The sequence below is a fragment of the Cebidichthys violaceus genome, unplaced genomic scaffold, assembly GCF_023349555.1.
Source record: "Cebidichthys violaceus isolate CVI_PGR_0920_01 unplaced genomic scaffold, fCebVio1.0.p SCAF_26, whole genome shotgun sequence".
Classification (NCBI taxonomy): domain Eukaryota; kingdom Metazoa; phylum Chordata; class Actinopteri; order Perciformes; family Stichaeidae; genus Cebidichthys; species Cebidichthys violaceus.
Genome location: NW_027176439.1, coordinates 6,221,386 through 6,239,150, shown reverse-complemented (window position 1 = coordinate 6,239,150; position 17,765 = coordinate 6,221,386). Strand labels below are relative to the sequence as shown.

At 45.4% G+C, this 17,765-nt stretch overlaps 3 protein-coding genes across 3 annotated transcripts in view; 1 reads left to right on the top strand and 2 right to left on the bottom strand.

Moving 5' to 3' along the window:
• Positions 1-981: 981 nt before the first annotated feature.
• Positions 982-4,392, top strand: bmp10 (bone morphogenetic protein 10). The gene is made up of 2 exons (XM_068720886.1): positions 982-1,724; positions 2,277-4,392. Exons 1-2 carry the CDS (start codon positions 1,319-1,321, stop codon positions 3,350-3,352), a joined length of 1,482 nt encoding a protein of 493 aa, XP_068576987.1. The 5' UTR covers positions 982-1,318; the 3' UTR covers positions 3,353-4,392.
• A 3,589-nt stretch (positions 4,393-7,981) lies between these two features.
• ch25hl3 (cholesterol 25-hydroxylase like 3) lies at positions 7,982-11,221 on the bottom strand. The gene is made up of 2 exons (XM_068720912.1): positions 10,369-11,221; positions 7,982-9,622 (listed from the first exon to the last, which is right to left on the bottom strand). The coding sequence occupies exons 1-2, from the start codon at positions 10,806-10,808 to the stop codon at positions 9,247-9,249; spliced, it is 816 nt and encodes a 271-aa protein (XP_068577013.1). The 5' UTR covers positions 10,809-11,221; the 3' UTR covers positions 7,982-9,246.
• Positions 11,222-12,839: 1,618 nt separating this feature from the next.
• The window catches only part of erlin2 (ER lipid raft associated 2), a 10,108-nt gene continuing 5,182 nt past the window's right edge, over positions 12,840-17,765 (bottom strand). The window contains exons 9-12 of the mRNA XM_068720840.1: positions 15,684-15,775; positions 15,516-15,605; positions 15,163-15,242; positions 12,840-15,072 (exon numbers count right to left, since the gene is read on the bottom strand). Of these exons, the coding sequence (XP_068576941.1) occupies positions 14,893-15,072; positions 15,163-15,242; positions 15,516-15,605; positions 15,684-15,775 (442 nt within the window). The 3' untranslated portion in view covers positions 12,840-14,892. The remainder of the gene's footprint in view (positions 15,073-15,162; positions 15,243-15,515; positions 15,606-15,683; positions 15,776-17,765) is intronic.

Genomic DNA, 17,765 nt, shown 5'->3' with positions numbered 1-17,765 from the left:
CCTTCCCATCTCTGGGACGCGCAGCAATCTGGAGTGTATCTGCAGGTCACGCAAAGAAGCCCAGGAATTGAAGGACAGTCGTGTGGCGGGACAGTTATTCAAATCTGCAGAGGAGCCGGCGTGAGTCATTGTTAGTGTGACCAGCCTCTTGACTGTTGAGCAGCGACAGACAGTCTGCTCCATCATGTGTGATCATGTCGCTCTGGGTCGGCCTCACTAAACACGCCTCATCTACTCTCGCCTCATTTTGCGACCTTGCGCTTTCATTTTTTTTCAAGAATCCCTTTTGTGCCCAATTTAAGCCACAGTGTCAATTTACCAGAAGAGGAACTACACACTGAACGTGTCCGCAAGCACGACAGGGGTTGATAGTTTCTTTGTTGAATGAACTCCGTTGTCCCCATGAGCTACTTGTAATGTCCTCCAGACTCACCGTCAGCTCAGTATCTTTCATCCTTGATCATTAAGGCCTCACACCTCATTGCATTTCAATTTCATTTGGCCAAGTGTCGTCTACTAGATGTATCCTGTTACATTCAACGACATCAACGGAGCCTCGGCCTACTTTGTCAAAAGGAAATGGTCAATGGAGCCTAGGCGGCAGCTCGCAGAACTCCACCATTTACAAAGCAAATAAACAAATGAAGAACATCAACCCTGGAGCGCCCACCCAAACAAAATAGCGCTTCCACAAGGAAGAGGCTACAGCGCCGTGTTTACAAAATCCTCATTAAGGAAGTTGTGAGATAACGCACGCTCGTGTGCATCACACAAAGTTGAAGGCACACACGCACACACACACACACACACACACACACACACACACACACACACACACCAGCAAAGAGACCAAAAGCACTGAGCAATGCAGAGCCCACCATGTCATAGATAAGGGACAGAAAGAAAGAGCTGGGAAGAAGAGAGCAAAGCGCAGAGAGAGACTGACAAGAGGAGAGGACACAACAGAGATGACTTGGACGGACAAAGCCAAGCCTTGGCCACCCTGTCACCGACACTGCAGCGCTGTCACAAAGGACATCAGAAGGTGTGCGTGAGAATAAAGGCTGTGAGATCTGGAGGAAAGCAGCAGGAACACAAACTCCTGCAGAGGCTCACACTGGTCAGTGCAGGGGTCAACGACACGTCTGTCTACTGGATCCAGAACTTTGTTTGTCTACAGATAAACCGATCACAATTTCAATTAACCTTTGGATTAAGGTGCTCAGACATCACAATCATTTTTGTCTCGCTGCTGCATCAGCTCGTCCATAGAAAACCCCAGAGGGCATAAAATAGAAAACTGCAGATTGTTTTTCCCATGGCGAGAATTTGGGTCTTTCCACTGGGAACCATCTGCAGCTCCAGGACTTTGCTCTTGCTCTTTTCCATCCTACTGATCCAGGGGCTCTGTGGACAGAGCAGCCCAATCTCCAACACCCATCAGAGGTATCGCCCCGCTCCGGGGCTGGGAGACGGGCATGGAGGGGTGGTGGATCCTTCGCTGCTGGAGCAGGTCAACAACATGAACATGCAGAGCTTGCTGGAGAGCCTGAAGGAACAGTTTCTGCGGACTTTCAACCTGTCTGGCTTGGGTTCCCCTCCGCTGCCTTCTGGAGGCACTCGAGAAGAACCACCTGAGTATATGATGGAGCTTTACAATCGCTTCGCTAATGACCACACTGCCATGCCCACCGCCAACATCATCCGCAGCTTCAGAAATGAAGGTAAAGACCCTCTGCTGAATATGAGTATGCCTGTTGATCTAACAGATTTATAAAAATAACTGTAAAAAAAGAACTTCTTTCAGTTGTTTCCATGTTTATTAAATATATATTTATGACATATTTGATTTAAATATCATTTGTATTTTACTCATCACACTCTGGTCAACAAGGCCAAAGTATATGAGGAGTGAAACTGAGAACAAAGGACTTCTTGTATATATTTGAACAGTTTTTAAGTGGACTGTCGCTAAATCAACATGTTCAAATCCAAGCCTTAGTCATGGCCCTATTTCTATTTACTTCTCTGTTCAAGGTAATGTTCATGTCAATGCTATTATTATTGTGTAATGGGACAACTTGCAGTACCATTAAGTTGATGGTAATGATAGTTAAATGTTTCCTAACTACGTATGCAATTGAAGATGTCTTCCTCAATAGGGTTAGAATAGGAGAGGGTTAGAATATGTTGCAGAACTCAACTGAAAACTTCATTAAAAAGATGATACAAAATAAACAGAAGTTCAACTTTGACCGTTTGATTCTCTTCCCCAGATTCATCTCCCAGTGTTGTGGGTGTTGGGGGGGTCAGGCGTCACCCACTCCTCTTCAACGTGTCAGTCCCCCACCATGAACGCATCACGGCGGCCGAGCTTCGCCTCTACACGCTTGTCCAGACTGACCGCCACCTCTACGCCGGCGTCGACCGCAAGGTCACCATCTACGAACTGGAATTGTATGTCGGAGACGACAACATGACCGATGAGAACACTGTGAGAGGTGATGGATTCAGAGGGGGAGGAGAGCGGACAGAGCGGGTGGAGTTGGCTTCGCGTCAGGTCTACGGCACCGACAACGGCTGGGAGGCCTTCGACCTCACTGCTGCTGTTCAACGCTGGCGCAAATCTGACCATGACACCACGCACCGGTTGGAAGTGCACATTGCCAGCATGGCTAATGAAGACAATGTTCAAGGTATGACAGAGGACAACAAAGACTCAGCTGAAGGAGACATGAAGATTGACACAAGCCCTGAGGAAAAACACAAGCCTCTGCTGATCGTTTTCTCTGAAGACCAAAGTAGCGATCACCGTGACGACAAGCGTGAGCTGAACGAGATGATCGACCACGAAACCTCTGACGTGGTTCTCCAGAATGACTTGGGGATGGGTCTGAATGGGCTGTGGGGGGAGCTGGGGAGGGACAGGGATGAGGCGGATGAAGAAGCAGAGCCAGATGAAGAGGACCTCATCCAAATGCGCTCCAATCTGATCTACGACACAGCGTCCCGCATCCGTCGCAATGCCAAGGGGAACCACTGCAAGAAACAATCTCTGTACGTAGAGTTCAAGGATATTGGATGGGACAGTTGGATCCTGGCACCCACTGGTTACGACGCCTTTGAGTGCACCGGCATTTGTTCCTTCCCACTGACAAAGCATGTCACACCCACCAAGCATGCCATTGTCCAGACATTGATCAACATCCACAGTCCTCAGAAGGCGGCGCGAGCTTGTTGCGTGCCCACCAAGCTGGACCCCATCTCCCTGCTGTACTTGGATGACACAGGCGTGGTCACCTACAAGTACAAGTTTGAAGGCATGGTGGTGGCAGAGTGCGGCTGCAGATAGTCCATGCTTTGAGAGAGTTTAACGCTTCGTAAAGTCTTACAATAAGAGGAAAGACACAGAACGGACAGTAAGCTGCAAAAGGAGGTTGGAATCTCTGTAAAAGTTACTCAGTGAGATTGGAAGTGCTCGTTCACCACTCGTGAAACTACGTGAGCTCCAATCGATGATCATACAGACAGTGGAAAGACAGTGTGCTGCAGATTTACAGTCAACAATAGAGATGCCAAGGTGTGTCTTCAAACCCACAAGAAGGAAACGGCACAAGACTTCCCAAAGGACCAAAGCGAGCTCATCCTACAGCGTGTGGTGGGAACCAGTGGGCCAGTTATCCCCCTCCCTCTCCTTCCCCCTGACATCTGTCTTCCTCTCCACTTATCTCTGGCCTCCCCGCTTGATGCAAACACTAATCAGCACTTCACGTGTCCTGGCGCAGTGAAATGACCCCCGAGAGGCAACCTGACAAGACATGAACTCTCCAGGCCCACCTCCTGCCTCCTGCAGCCTCCTGATACGTAGGCGCTGTGCAGGGATCCTATCTGTCCCAATCCTGTTTCCAACTTCACATGCCTCTTTTCCACTCCCCCAAGCTACAGCGATAGCAAGGTGTGGGGGGTTGAGAAGCATGTATGCCACCACTCAGGCTTGGAGAACTGGACGGCATTCTGTGCAATTTTTTGAGGTGGTGGGATGGGGGAGTGGGACAGGACAAGGGGGCAGGGGTTGTCCACATTCCGAGGCAACAAACAATCTTAACTGGCTCAACTTACTGACCTAGCACCATGTGTCCCTGACATATCTCAAACTACTCAGTTGAGCCATCTATCACTTTTCTAGTAAAAATGGCCTTTTTTGGACAGTTATCATGTGACGGCCAAACTCAAGAGGTGAACAGGGGGCACTGTGTCACATTCCCTTCATGGATACGACCCAAAGGGAACACAGAGCTACAGAAATACAGTTCCTTTGTTTAAAAGCCTTTTGATACCTCTGCTGCTTATGTCGAATAAAAGACTATTTATTGTTCTAATTTATTTATTTTTACAACAGAGTAGATATATATATATATATATATATATATATATATATGTATATTGGTAAGTTGCTTAGTGTAGAGCAGGTTTTGTATCCGTGACAATGCATTTGCAGCACAAAATGAATTCTGTTGGGAAGAGAAATGGTAATTTCTAAAACAATAAATTACTTTACCAATCCTACATGAAAAGTCTCCTGAACTGATCCTTCCTCTTTCAGAAAGTTTACAGCTCATCACAATGTCGTTAGGATTATCTTATATCAAGATGAATGTAAATATTTGGAGCTGAAATTCCTTGCTGGTGTGTACATGATCTATTTCCCACATTACAATTATCAATCAAAGGATCTCAATCTGTCAACTTTCCTTTGCATTATTTCAGGAGGAAGCCATTAGACCATTGATACAATGCATTTCTGACTTTCAGATCATTTAGTCCGACAGTATCAGCTCTCAGGTCATAGTTCATACATGACACACAAACATAGAACCATGGGAAAGTGAGTGGAAGGCCCGCTAATGAACAAAATGGATGGCCTGCTGCTCACACTGACAGCTAGCAGATGCAGACAGCTGTGATGGAAGACCTGCTCATAAAAAGAAAATGTGAACAAAAAAAAAGAAGATCTGGACTCAGTATCTCTTTCAGTTCTCACTCATTTTTTTATGAATGTTAAACTATATCACAATGTCGTGTTGTTCTTTTCATGTACCAATGCACATCGAAGATAAATTAAGGATACACTTCTGCTTCATGCTCAGAAACGTGTAAAAGTTTCTATTATTTCTTTGTTTTTGAGAATGTGTATCACACTAATGTTCATTGAAAGGCGACATTACTGTGCTCTGTTTGGGTGAACGCCACAGCTACAGCAGCAGAATTGAAGTCAAGAATGATGAAAATCAAAGACGAAGATACAGACAGGCATAACGCAGGATTTGGGTAGAAATGTAAGGATTACTGTTGGCATATTTGGAAGTGTGCTCATTTACTTTTTTGTCGAGAGTTAGATGAGAAGATCGATATCAATGTATGCTAATTATGAAGCTACTGTTTATTATTGGGGATTATTTTCTGGACTAATTCAGGCACATTGACTTTCTAGATTCTTGTTGTCACTGTGAGGTTGTAATGCAGTTGGTGGAGAATTATTGAGCTATAGAAGTGGACTATTTGACTATTGGACAGAGCTAGGCTAGCTGTTTCTCCCGTTTCCACCCTTAAAACCTGTTCTGTACGACGCCCCCGAATTCGGGTGCTTGAGGGCTCAGACGAGTAGCATATACCGTCGAAAAAAATCCCATGGATGACAGACAGAAACAGTCTCAGAGAGGATCCAGGCTCTCAAAATGATGCCAAACTGCTGTATTTGGATAGATTGAACACTATTAGTGATAAAACAAGTGCAATATATAATTATATAGTATATAAAATTACAATGGGACAGCTGGAACAGCTGGTTCCAAAATGGCAATTGTGCTTGACCTCGCCTGACCTCTCTGTACTAAAACCTCTCTAACTTTGTTCTGCTTCACTTTATCAAAGTCAAACTTTGCAGAGAGACTGTTAACGTGTTGTGCTATGATTTGGGAGAGTTTATAGACTATCATCTGCATCATTTCAAAGAAATAATAACAATAAAAGTGCTTTTTTTTCAGGCGAACCTGAAACTTTTCAATTTGTGCTGTGTGCCATCTTCATTTACTCTTAACCAGTAACATATATACTGATATTTACACATCTGAACAAATCTCACAAGTGTTACCTTTATTATAACACCAACACTATCAAAATAAACCTTGTAGTTAGAGAAATACTCTTTTTGGTATGGGTATGCAATTTTCGAACAGAGGCCTAAAAATAGGGCTAGAGTCCAAGAGGAACGCAAAACTAAGCTATTAACAAACAGATATGAGTGTGGTATCAATCTTTCCATCAAATTCTCAGTAAGAAAGCAAATGCACAGATTTCCTTTAAGAGGTTACTGCAACATTAACAATTCTAATGCAGCCATTATAGTGACTTATTTAGTAACAGTTAACAGGTGAGAGGTATGTGTGGGGTAAATATCACTTATGCAATCAAAACACCATCGCTACATTATTACAATATGATGATTGTGTAATGCTTCCTGTTTTGTGGATCACCATACAGTGAAATTCTGATGATGTAGATACACTGGTTTCCCATCTAACTGTGTGTCGTAACAGCAGTTCTAGAAACATGTTGTTCAAAGCTTTAATTTAAAAAAAAAGCCTTTGGCAAAAGCCCACTAATGACAAGTGCACTGAGATGTTTCAGAAAGCAAACAAGTCACTGACTGACCTCTCATGTAAGATGAGACCAGAGGTCGTCTAAAAATGGTTACAGACCTGAGGGCAAGAACCTCCACCAGTTACTGCGACAACAGTGGGCCTCAGCTATGTGAAGCTCACTAATTGAATATTTACAGAATGGTGGAAGGAATATGAATCTGGCCTTTGTCACTGAATAGCCAACTTTCAGGAAACATGATGAAATGGGAAGTCTTTAGTGTTTGCTCTGTTGATAAGGACTGGTGGAGAGTGCTCTGTGCTGTTTCCTCTCTCTTTGTTTTGACATGGATCCTTCTGTCGAGACCATTTCAGTCGCTCTTCTGGAGTTTGTGAAGTATTCGGCCTACGTGATTGATTTAGGAGCAGCAAGTAAACAAACTGACCGTTTCAAAATGTACAGACGGTTCAAAGTGCTTCAAAATCCTGCAGCGCCGTCTGCGTGTCCGACATCGTGACGTCGGCTGCAGGTCGTCGCCGTGCGTCTCGCTGTGAACGTGTGCTTTGGCGTGTGTCATCCGAAGCTGCATGACTCGCCCTGACTCTGACGTGGGGTCTGTAATAGGGCCTGATTGTTTCCGTTTTGGGTCACATGTTTATCATTCCATCTCTTGGCAACACCACCACCCTCCACTCATCTGTCCCTCTTTCCTCTCATCTCTTTTTGTTCCCATGAAAAGAACTTAACCCAATATTTATTTTTGATCATACAATAGTAACTCCAAATGTTCTAACATCTTTTAACAATTTGCATTTGACTCTGATGTTGTGAAATAGCAAAAGTTCCATTGGAAGAAACAGAAATTAAAAACAGATGTTCAGTGTAGTAATGATGACTGGACTGCTTTCTCAGAACAGCGTTTTCAGTCCAAATCAAATCAACTGTTGATCTTCATTAAAAGTGATGACTTTCACTCGCCAGAGACCCTCAGAAAATAAATTACAGGTTGTAAGTGAGAAGGCTGCGGCTCGTGAGAAAAATCCAATAACTAAGGGTTTCACTTATTACACGTTAGGACCGTTCTCTAAATGACACATCATCGCTGAAGTGAAGAAATTATATATAAACTTGTTATCTCTCCACAAAAACTGCATTAGGCCCCCTGTGGTGCCTCAGTAGGTGTTAGACCCCCCCATCTCACTGTGATGAGTTAAAGGAAGCGCTTTCATGTGAACTCAGCAGGAGGCATGACTCCAGCTGCATTCTGCTAAAAATAAACCCCGTCCTCAGGGCATTGTTGGGTTTTAAAGGTATTTATGACAAAGCATGTAAAACAAATTACAAAGGTTGCAACTGTAAACAGTGACTGAAAGTCTTCTCATCTCTGAAAACATGTGGTTTCGATAACTTAGTAAAATCCACATGGAGCCAGTTTACGGAGAGTAGACAGCTGGGAGGCCCAGGGCATAAAAATCACTAACGACACAACAGAAACCTGAACCTGAAGTGAACAACAAAACCCCCAAACATGTGTCCTGGTCTCATAAGCTTTCTCCTGCGTGGATAAACAGAATCTGTACAACACTCATCAAGAAATAAGGAAACAATTCTAAAACAGCTTTTGGCTCAAATATAAAATGATCTAGTTATATTATGGAAACAGTTTGACATTTGCTTTCCTGCCAGAATAGAAAATCGATGAGCGGTAAATATGAATGTACGGCCAGCGGGCAGTTTTGCTTATAGCTTAGCATAAAGACAGGAAACTAGGGTAACAAGATCAACCTACCTACGGACCTTAAGCTCACCTCGGTTGTTTAATCTGTCTGGCTTTACGGTTTGTTGTGTGCTGGACAATTTCTTGGCCAGGCACAGTCAGTCGCCTCCGCTGAGGCAGGCGAGCAGTTTCATCGTTTACCGTCTTTGTGCTAAGCTAAGCTGACTAGCTGCTGGTTGTAGCTTCCAATTGTACTGCACTAACGTCAGAGTGGCATCAAACTTCTCCTTCCTTTCAGCAGTTTGTAAAGTGACCTGGCATGAGTGAATATCAGCAAACATTTACTCAGATTTGTGATTTTCTCTTTAACTTCACATACTATTGTCTGCACTGAGCGACATCAAACCGTCACGTGTTATCTGCCCTACGTCGACTGTACAACATGAAAGCATGAATCCATCCTAAGACACTCCCATGTCACCAGGGCACGTCAGTTACACAGTTGTTCATTGTTCCATTGTATTGATTTATTATCTCATCATCTCGTGCTGCAGTCACTTGATACAGAACAGCTGTGTGAGCGCTTCACATTGCAGACGCTGCACCTGAACATGATGTTTGTCCATGAGCGTGGTGGATTCTGAGAAAAAAACAACATTGATAATGTAGTCTTGTTTAGCAAAGTATACAGATTTCAATCATTTTTTACTGAAAATGTCTTCACATTGTAGGATGTGTGACTGAAATGGCCATGGTGGGTTCGCTGTAAACCGTGACTCATCCCTGATGATCAGGAACGACCAGAATCTGCAGAAAACATCCTTCAATGCATCTCGGCAGCTTTGCTGAGACTTGAGCAATCCTCAGTTTTTATACAAGCAACAGTTTTGTCACTTTGGATGAGAATACTTCACTGGTGCACGGTATGTGCCGAAGAGGACGTCCCAGTGGATGAAGTAGGGGGCGTAGTTGACACTGTGGAGGGTATGGTGGGCCTGGTGGTAGGGGGCTCCTCCCAGACAGGGCAGCAGTCTGTGCAGAGCCCAGGGCAGATCGTAGCCACAGTGGTCCTCCACCGCCAGCCAGCTGTTGACGAGGTGGAAGACGGCTTCACTCAGTGGGTGGCAGCCCACCGCCCAGGAGCTGCTCAGAGCCAGCAGCAGCAGAGACAGCAGCTCCACAGAGCCGCTGTCCTGAGCGGCCAGAGCGAAGGGTGTGTGGTGCTGGTGGTGCAGCTGGTGGGCGTTACGGTAGAGCCAGGTAACCCTGAGGAGAAGCACACAAACAGCTGACTCAGCTTATACTCTCACTGTTACGGATAATCACTATACTCCCAGAATGGCATGTCAGTGTGTCTGTGGAAGTCTACTTCTACTGGCACTGATACAACTACACTATACAATACTAGTATGTCAGGGCACCTATGGTCACCTAGACGTTTAAGGACAAAGGGAATATTAAAGCTTTTGGACTGAAGATGCAAACAGCTAATTTGTGCTCAGGTATGCAGGCGCTTTAGTGTTGGTGTGAACAGTGAATCCAGTGTTACACCGCAGAGTGAGGAGTCACTTTGCTCTGTCCCTGCAGGTATCCCCGTGTTTCGGAGTGTGCTGGTGGGGAGTTGGCGTGCAGTGACCAACGAGGGCAGCAACAACTAACTCCCCCTCTTTTAAACTTGTATATTTGCTGCTTACAGTGCTTCTGATTCATTTAGGCTTCCTGTTTTAACTGTGTGTTGGCCTACAGACACATATTTATTGAGAATAGTGGCTGAACCTTGATTTGTGGTGTATGGTATTAGAGTATAGATACCTGCTTACATTATTCACTGGGTTTGGTGTTCTGTCCAATGCAGCTGTTGCCCCGATTTAAAAAAAACATGAGTCACGGACTCCTGTAGGGGGCGGTGTCTGCTATCTTTTTACATTTCATGTTTGTTTTACAATAGTTATTGAATATCTGATTTCACCCTATAGCACACAACTAACATGACGTGGGTGCAGACTGCTCACCTGTGCATGGACACGTGCCATATGAAGAAGAGCGTGTCAAAAAGCAGCAAACACGAGAAGACCTCCACAAAGAGCTGCCAGCAGGATGGAGCCAGCTGCGGCAACACGGGGCTCCTCAGCGTGTGGAACAGCGCGGTGGCCGGGAGGACGACAGTCAGGTACCTGTACAGCACCCTCCAAAAACAGTCAAACCAGCGGCGGAGAGACGGCGGCGGACCCGATCCTGCAGCGATCCTCCACGAGCGGATCCGCCGACTGACGCTCCCCAGCGAGTCCAGCGCGAGGAAAGGTGCGCAGAGCAGGACGTGGGTCAAGAAGGCGTAGGACGCAGGCAGGTAAGGGGACAGCAGGATGTCCTCCTGCCCTGACCTCACTGACTCCCATAGTCCCGTGAGGATAGGCGCATGCGCCTCTCCAAGCTCTGTGGAGGACACGTTCATCACGGGTCGCAAATCACGATCATCTGCACCTTACTTCAGGTAGAGTCCTCCTGACTGTTATCACAGATTCTTACGAAAACAATATCTGCGGCAGTTTTTCTTTCTTTCTTTAAAATATCAAATATTAAAGCTGATATGGTCATGCACTTTATGTCTCCACTTTGAAATAGTCCAGATGGAACTGTCCTGGATAGACTCTCTTCATACTGTATTTGTCCTCGGCTTCCTGGAGTCATCGCTTTATGCTGCTGAGGTTTTCTCTCCACATGGTAGAGGAGGAGCTCCACATCCACTGTAACTTCTGTTGTTAAGCATGCGGTTAATGGAGGAGGCTGATCCCAAACCGCTTTCAGTTTTACACACAAGAACCACCTCCACGCAGTTGACTGTGGAAAGGCAGGGGCTTTCTGGGAGATGACCGTCACATTGAGGGAAGATGATCCCACACCTGAATCATACTGACTGACGCAAACGTGGATTCAAAGAATCTTCTGCTCAATTGGATATTTTCCGGTAAAAGATAAGAGGATAAAAAAAAGAACATTCCAACATGTCATTGTCTTCTCATTTTTAATTTCTTTCTCTTCTTTTTGTGTTTAAGGAGACCGACTGTGCAGCTGTGAAATATAGGTAAACTATTCACATTACGCAGGATGTCATCTCCAGTCACATCAGTCAGTTAACAGCCTGTCACAGCAGGCAAATGCCCCAGAGCCACACAGCCACACATCCAGGTGTCTGTGCCAAACAGCTCCCTAGTTAAATGTGCATTTGTGTGAGATTCAATCTGTGCCACACAGTACCACGTCAACCAGAGGTTCCGTCCCGTAGAGGGTCATGTGTCAACATGTCGGTTAAGACTTTAAGCTTCAACAATCAATAATATTTCAACCGTCAATGAAGGAACCCTGATTATATAAAGGGTTGGTTGTAGTGATGAGCCTACAGATCATCATCTTTGAATCTGCAGCTCCTCTCGGCTTCATGGAGCTTTAAAGTGAGCTCGTTTAAGTAGTGGTTCACTCTCATAGCGGCCGTAACGTACCGGTTCTCCATGATTCCCTGAAAAACAAACCATCGGACTAGAATTACAGGTGAACAACACACATGGACAAAAGTCTACAAAGCACATGGGTCAACATTCTGCCTGTAGAATATAGTTCAGGGTAAAACTTTACAATAAGGTGGAAGCAACAAAAGCTGCTCCCACTACTTCTCTTCAAGAAGTACTACCCTGAGTACTACTCTGAGTACTTCCTCTCAGCACTGATTGTATTCATACGAGTTTGTTGCACTTATTGCATTCCTTTCTTTCTGTACTTCTCTCTGCTTCATGCTCTTAGATGCTTGTGTAAACAAGGAGATGAACCTATGACTTCTGGTGACTAGTAGTTCTCTTGAATACACTTAGTCGCTTTGGATAAAAGCTTCTGCTAAATGACTGTAATGTAATAGTGAGATGATGAAGTAATGGGGGTTTAATAGGAACTTCTCAGTATGATGAATCTCTTTAAGCTCAAGCTTAATTTTAAAAAAACAAAAGCGTCCGCACACAAAACCCCTTTTTCTCCAGAAAAGGATGAAGAATATTCATGAGTAACGACCAGTTATCTGTTTGTCGGCAGCCGGTCTGGAGTTCGTCAGACGCTGTGAACTCTTCATCACTACAGTGATTCATCCATCCATCAAGTATTTCACTCTCTTCCACATTTCTCTGAGTTACATGTGCGATGCAAACGGATTCCAAGGAAGCGGTTAGTGAAGCGGCACCATGTGTGTCGTCTGCGTCACCAGAACACAGCAGGTATGAAGGTGAGTGAGAGGAGTTCTAACAGTCCGACCCTCAGTCTCACAGTGAAGACGCCTTCATTCTGGAATGAGCGTCACTCTAAAGTACTTCTCTAAACTTAAATAATCAGATTTGCAACACTTGTTTAGATAAAGGTTTGTGTTTGAAACTCTTTTATTAACGACAGACATTCATCACATCGGACAATGTGATGTAAATAAAAACTCATCGATTACTCAAAGAACAACCCACAGAACTTTATTGTCAAATGACAATATCTTGATTGCATAATCACAATTGAAGTCAGTGCAAAAACATTTGCCTTTCAAGTCAGAGTAAGTCTCAATCAATAAGAGAACTGTAATAAAATGACGAGTGGAAATCAATTTGAGGACGTTTGCAAAAGATCACCGGAAGCAATTCAGCTTCAGAAATATCACCATGAAAGCATCTGCTCCAAAAAGTCAAATAAAAACAAGCCAAGAATCAACATAGAAAGTCCCCCCCCCCCCCCCCCCCCCCCCACATGAGCTACATTATGCAATGAGTCCATTTTGGATGAAGACCACATCCTTTGGTCGCTAAGTCGTACTCAGATATTCTGTGCAACAAAACATCACTCATGTGAAAGAATCACACAGACGACAAACGTCTCTAGTAATCTAAGACAGAGAACACAGGGGGTCACACACACACACACACACACACACACACACACACACACACACACACACACACACACACACACACACACACACACACACACACACACACACACACACACACACACACACACACGGTCGTGGTGTCTGTACAGCGAGTCCCTCGTTAATCTGAACAGTTCAGCTCCTGGAGTGCTTCAGTGGGTCGTGTTGTTCTACGGATCAGAACCGGTTCACTGCTGTACATGTTCATCAAGCGGGAATATTAACTCAATCAAAAGAGCTGAAAACGGCCCATTGAGAAAAGATGTTGCCCCGTGTGTGCATCATAGACTTCATACAACAGCTGTTGGTGTCATAACCCAACACACACTTCTCAGAGTAGCCAGAATAAAACTGCACAATAAGAGACAAACAGACGCACAAAGAGTGTCTCCACTGGATGCACAGTGAGACACACAGTGAGAGACACACAGTACATGTACTGCACATGAGGTACAACTTCAGACAGTCGCACAAATTCAATTCATATTCAACAACCCTGTGCTCAAGTGTTTTTTTTTTTTGTTTTTTTTACAGAAACATAAAACAAGTAGAGATACTATTAAAATGTGACAAGCAGCAGCTACGACATTCATCCTCCCTGTGTTTGGTCAACAGTCGGGGTCCGTATTCTTCAAGCACTCAGAACAACAAATCACACGTTTGGTCCTAATATTCAGCAGAATCAGCATTTAAATAACTTCATGGATCTCTTCTCGTCGTTCTGTTGGACTCAGCGGCGCTGCAGAGCTTTACCGCCCAGACAGGTGAGAGCGGAGTGGAGTCAAGTACCGGGTTAAAAAGGTTTGACAGGTTTTATTTATCTATTTTTATAATTTTCTTGGGACGCAACGACTTCGTTAGCGAAATCCCGCCATTAACCAGCGGTTGTCCTTCAGTAGCGTGCTTTGGGTTGCAGAAAGAGTGACGTGCTGCTTTTAAAAAACCCCCAAAAAACCTCAAGAAACGGATTCATCTTTGTGTTCTTCTGCACCAATTTAAGCAGCAACTGTTAGCATGTCCAGCTAACTAGTTCACCACCTACAGTAGCATTACGGCCAAGGCAAATAACTAGCATAGCACTGACCAGAGGAAAAAGAAGGCCGACAAGCGTCACGTCTTCTACACGAGTCATACACCGATGAGGGATGACTTGTAGCCTGAAACATGCAGCGGTAGCCTCAGACCGTTGTGTTGTGTGTGATCCTGGATGTTGAGGCTAAATGAACTGGGCTGAGCAGCAGCAGCAGGGCGAGTTGCTTAAAATGGTGGTTTCGGTTAAATGTAGCTAATTATATGCCCACGCGTGATGCTAATTGATCTAGTTTTTCTTCCACATAAGTTACTCGTCCGTCTCATTCTCTGTCAGAGCAGAGGAGCAGCACAGGAGGCCTCTGCTCTGGGGCTGGAGACCATGACATCCTGGTCATGCTCGGTGTGATTTATAGCAGTTATTCTGAAGTGCTTGAGAAATACAGACCCTGGTAAGCAGAGCTTCTTCGAGTCGGAGGGATAAGTTGCCAGCCAGCCTGTGGGCCGGGCGCCTGCCCTCCAGCAGACAGTCCTTCCACCCGGTCTGGGCGGTCCCTCACTAGTCCAGGTCCAGGATCTGCTCAGCGACGATGTCCATGGCTGCAGAGGCCTTGCTGGAGCTCCCCGCAGAGCCAGAGTCCACGAACATCTGGGGAATTTCATTCCCAAAGTAGATTTTGCTGTTGGCAGCGATGGCCTTGTACTTCATTAGCTGCAGGTATTCTGGTGTTAACTTCAGCTGCAAGAGGGGACACGGCATTAAACCCACAAACAAGCAGTCCGGACTTACCCGCCCCCCTTAGTGACGGTTTAAGCGTCGTCTTCTTACCTTGTTGGCCTCGGCAGCTCTCTGTGACGTATAAAACTCTGCATCTGCCTTGGCTTTCTGCCGGGCCAGGAAACCGCTGTCTGTGAATCACAAACGGCCACAGTCAACAGCGGCGGCTCGGCTTCATGACCACACAAAGCTGCTTCACTGTTCAGAGTAAATAGTGGACTACTAGCATGAGGAACGCATAAACAACCGCGTCCCCCGACCCAAAACCAAGCAGACCAGCACTAAAAACAAACAGCTGCCGGGACCAGCAATCCAGCACGCTCCCTGATAATAGCAGTATTCTGACATTGCTGTACTGGTACTTCTACAGGACCGGAGTACTTCTTCCAGCGCTGGATACAAACCTTCGATTTCAGAGATCTTTCTTTCGGTTTCCTTCTCCATGACTTTCTGTCCAAACTTGATCTCTGACACTTGTGCCACTTTCTCAGCCTCTATTAAAAAGAAAGAAAGAAATATGTTTGTATATTTCAATGTTCACCCCTCAGAGTGTTTTAAATGCACTTCTTTACCGATGATAGCTTTGATCCGCTCCGTTTCTGCCTCCTTCTCCACAACCTTCTGTGTCTGTTGAGAGATCAGCAGCTTCGTTTTCTCACTCTCCCTGAAGAACAGAACCAGTAGAAGACAAACGGAGGTGAGCGTGCGAGTCCACCGTACAGACAGGAGCGGTGCTGCTTTGTGCGACCGAGTGAAAACACTAAACTGACCCCCATCTAACCACTGATGAGCTGTAGAGCACACTTCATCCAAACTAAAACAAGTGTGCAGAAAGGGGCTCAACTCGCCGGGTCACAGCTCTGAGCCCTGGAGCTCTTTTGGGAAAGTCTGATTCTGTAAGAAGTCCTAATCCAGCATCTCAACCCTGTGCCATCACACGGAACAACAAGCTGTGTCTTCATGCCTCTGCCTCGTTGGAAGGAATCCTATTACTAGATGAACCACATCAGTGAGGGTCTGAAGGCTCTTTCTCTCTCGGGGATCCTTTGAAATGAAAACAACATGAGAGCTGGTTTAAAGGGAAATTGAGTTTCTTCTAGAAGTTTCCATTTCAATGGTGTGGACCATCTTTTCTATAATCACATCAGAACTGTTGAGACTTGTTTACATTACTGGCCTCCAGTCGACTGTCTCACAGGCTGCAAACAGAGTTTAAACGACTTATTAGAAGGCGAAACCAAAAGTAGGCCCAGGCCACCGCCTGACATTACATTTGGCAACGACTACAGTAATTGCAGTGCATGTCAAGATGTAGCTGTGCAGGGTCTAATGCTCTGCAGGGTGAAAAGAGGGACTTCAACATGGAGAAGTGATCAGTGCTGTGGTCGTCTGACTGCTCGTGTTGCCTCTCCACATCTCAGCAGCTCGGCTGGTGAATAATTGGCACCATGAGCCCCAGAAGTGATGGCAAAACCTACGAGGAATAAGAGCATGCTCACTGTTTAACAGCGATCAGTCTCTGCCACCAGAGCAACGAAAAGAGAAAGAAACGACTTAAAGTGTGCAGAAAGGTGCTTGTGTAACAGTGTGCGATTGTGTGTGCGCGTGTTGTGCGGATGCTGTCAGAGTTTCAGCTCCCGTTAACGACCGTGTCCTGGAGCTGCGATTAAGACAATGACTCAGAACCGTGACGATAAATCTGTCATCGCTATCATTTGGTAACCGAGTGCCATGCGAGTCGTAACAGCGACCCGTGAGCGACGGGGCTCAGTGAGGAAGCTGTGAACGCTCCGCTGTGGTTAGAGGGGAGGTATCAGGGACCCCCTCTTCACCGTAACACCGATTCATCTACTACTGGTACTCCCACATCATTGGACCACTTGTATCCTATAACTACTTCAGCCCCGTTTCATACCACTAAACAAACACATCGTAACTCGACAGCATTCATATATTCTTTTTTTAAACAGGTAATTAATCTTAAAGGCTTTCACAAAATCAACAGTAGTCAGACCAGCATAATCAGCCAGACAGGTGAAGTCACCAGTCAACAGAATGAACTCACTGCTGTGTTTCTATTGGCCCAGAGCTCACGTGGGCGTAATGGACACACAACACTCCCCAGCTGTACATATAAACTTTTTTAATTATTATTTTTGGGACTACAGATGAAAAACAGCCTCCTGGCTAACTGTCGCATTAACACAAATGTTTTTATTAATGTGCTCCGTCCCTCATCAAATAAAGCAATAAATAAAAGTAATAATCGACACAGCACCGTTCTATGATTCATAGCAGACTACAGAGTGTCACTGAGCTCACTTTGAGAACCACTGGACCAGTTGACACATACAGTAAGTGTTGCACTAATCAGGCTTCGTGTGGTTCTGGACCAGAAGTCAGACACGGTGCCTGACTTTACATTGACTATCAAAGCGCTGTCCTGTTTCTGTCAGTGCATGCATGCGAGTTGAAGACAGATTCCTCGCAGTGCTTACATGAACCGTACTACAGCTTACTGCAAATCCTCGACCTCCTCTCCTTATCACAGCCACCGTGACAAAGCCCAGGCTGCTGATTCACAGCGCTCACAGACCCATCCACTTGGGAGGGAAATCATTACGCAACACGCGAGTCAGGGATCAGGGAACATT

Coding starts and splice junctions, on each gene's coding strand:
- bmp10 (XM_068720886.1), top strand. CDS start 1,319: ATGGCGAGAATTTGGGTCTTTCCACTGGGAACCATCTGCAGCTCCAGG. Junction 1,725..2,276: donor CCGCAGCTTCAGAAATGAAG/GTAAAGACCCTC, acceptor TCTCTTCCCCAG/ATTCATCTCCCAGTGTTGTG.
- ch25hl3 (XM_068720912.1), bottom strand. CDS start 10,808: ATGAACGTGTCCTCCACAGAGCTTGGAGAGGCGCATGCGCCTATCCTC. Junction 9,623..10,368: donor TGGCACGTGTCCATGCACAG/GTGAGCAGTCTG, acceptor GCTTCTCCTCAG/GGTTACCTGGCTCTACCGTA.